The sequence below is a fragment of the Geospiza fortis genome, unplaced genomic scaffold (genome assembly GCF_000277835.1).
Source record: "Geospiza fortis unplaced genomic scaffold, GeoFor_1.0 scaffold241, whole genome shotgun sequence".
NCBI classification, from domain to species: domain Eukaryota; kingdom Metazoa; phylum Chordata; class Aves; order Passeriformes; family Thraupidae; genus Geospiza; species Geospiza fortis.
In genome coordinates, this window is record NW_005054491.1 from 391,908 (window position 1) to 393,909 (window position 2,002).

The 2,002-nt window shown below is 57.3% G+C and overlaps 1 protein-coding gene across 1 annotated transcript in view; it reads right to left on the reverse strand.

Annotated features, from left to right (window-relative positions):
- Nucleotides 1–6: 6 nt before the first annotated feature.
- The window catches only part of SHC2 (SHC adaptor protein 2), a 5,643-nt gene continuing 3,647 nt past the window's right edge, over nucleotides 7–2,002 (reverse strand). The window contains exons 9-13 of the mRNA XM_014310171.2: nucleotides 1,972–1,995; nucleotides 1,721–1,885; nucleotides 1,243–1,544; nucleotides 321–459; nucleotides 7–184 (exon numbers count right to left, since the gene is read on the reverse strand). Coding sequence (XP_014165646.1) covers nucleotides 331–459; nucleotides 1,243–1,544; nucleotides 1,721–1,885; nucleotides 1,972–1,995 — 620 coding nt within the window. The 3' untranslated portion in view covers nucleotides 7–184; nucleotides 321–330. The remainder of the gene's footprint in view (nucleotides 185–320; nucleotides 460–1,242; nucleotides 1,545–1,720; nucleotides 1,886–1,971; nucleotides 1,996–2,002) is intronic.

The following is a 2,002-nucleotide window of genomic DNA, read 5'->3' on the forward strand; positions in this document are numbered from 1 at the left end:
AGGTGGCTTCAGGCTCTGTCCCTCGTGCCGAGGCCACTGAGCAGTTCCCACCCCAAGAGTGTTTTTCACCTGTAGGTGTGGAATTAAACATCTGTGTGTCCAGCTGGGCAGGGCACCCCGTGCAGGTGCTGGAGGTAGGCAGCAGCCAGGGAGGACCTGCAGGGCCAGGCACCACACAGCCTCACTGGGGAGGAAAACGGGGAGCCTGAGCCCAGACCGCAGAAACCAGGCACGACTGGAGAGGGGGAGCACAAAGGGACCCCAGTTTTGCCCTGGGGTGAGTCCAGAGCTACAGGGGAGCAGGTCAGGGGCTCACGTACCCCCTTGGCATCACTGCTTCCTCTGTACAACCTGGCGGAGGTGCAGCTCGCTCTCTGCTGCCACGATGGGCTGCTCGTTCTGCCGGTGGTGGCTGATGAGGTGGCTGATGCTCTCAAACAGCACGTCCTTGGTCCTCACCTGGAGCAGGGCACAGCAGTCCTCAGCTCAGCAGAGCTGCCTCTCATACAGCATCTGTCACCCTGAATTTTTAAGATTTTCTAAGCCTTCTGATGTTTACATTCTTGTGGCAAACTTCCTCACACGCTTTCTGTAAATAACTCATTGTTTTGCATTCTTTTATAAAGGAGGAGGAGAAATCTGATGGACTATTGGTTTGTCCAGTGTCATTGGAGAGGTGGCACTGTCACCTTCCAATGCACTGTCACTTTTGGAAAACTGTAAATGTTGGATGTCGCAGACATCTTTTCATTAAAAATCCTTTCCTCAGGATTTTTTCCTCCTGAGAAGCTGAGAGGCCTCAGGGACAAAATATAAACAATGATTATCTGCTGCTGTGGAATGCAACAGGTGCATCTGTGATTGGTCTCATGTGGATGTTTGGAATTAATGGCCAATCACAGCTGATGAAACCTTTTCTTCTATTCTTTTAGTAGTTTTAATGTAATATATATCATAAAATAATAAATCAAGCCTTCTGAAACATGGAGTCAGATCCTCATCTCTTCCCTCAACATAAGACCCCTGTGAACGCCGTCACAGTTGGAATCAGAAAATAAACTTCCCTCTTCTTCACCTTGAGAGCAGTGGTGTGTGTGCTGGTGTTGTTTCGTGTCCTATAGCAACAAGCACCCACCTGCAACCCCCCGTGCCTGCCCACAGCTGCATCCCCCACCACCCACCCCACACTTTGCCCTGATCCCCCACCCCATGCCCTGCCCTGAGCCCCTGCCCTGCCCTCACCACTCCCTCGGGATCCACCAGCAGCAGGTGCTTGGGCTGCCCGCTGTGCATTCCGGTCAGCACGTACTGCCCCGGGTTGGTGAGGCTGTCCCGCACCAGGAAGTCCCCGTCCATCTGCAGGAGCCTCTCGGCGTCCCTCCTGCTCATCCTCCCGTGGTACCAGGGCTCCCTCCGCAGCTGCTCCTCCGTGGGGGCGATGGGGGCTTTCCGTGTGGGGGGGCTCGGCCACTGGTCCTCAATGGGGGCGCTGCTGGCACCCCCTGCAATGCACTCGTGGAGCTTTAGGGCGTCCTCAAAGGGCCCTGTGGGATCCAGGGTTGTTGTTACACCCAGGGCTGGGCTGTGCTGTGGGCAGAGCCCAGCTCACAGAGCGCTGCTGTGGGCTCAGCACCTCAGGGGCTGTTTTGGGTGACCCAGAAGCTGCTGGCACAGCTGGCACAGCTCCACAGCACCGTTTCCCCAGGGGGCAGTGCCTTACTCATGTCAAAGAGATCCTTTTTGGGGCTCTCCTCTGCTGCCCCATGAGCCGCCAGCTCGGGCTCCCAGGCGTCCAGGCTCTGTGTGTTCACGTACATGTGCTCCTCGTAGTCCCGTGGCCCCAGGCCGTGGCTGTCAGCCTGCAGGTACCCATCGCAGGGCTGGCCTGCAAGGACGGCCATCACCCCATCACTGCTGGCCAGGGCTGCCCGGAGCCACAGGGACCCCCCCAGCTCAGGGCTCAGTACCCACCCTGGCTCTCCAGCTCCCAGGGTGGCCCCAG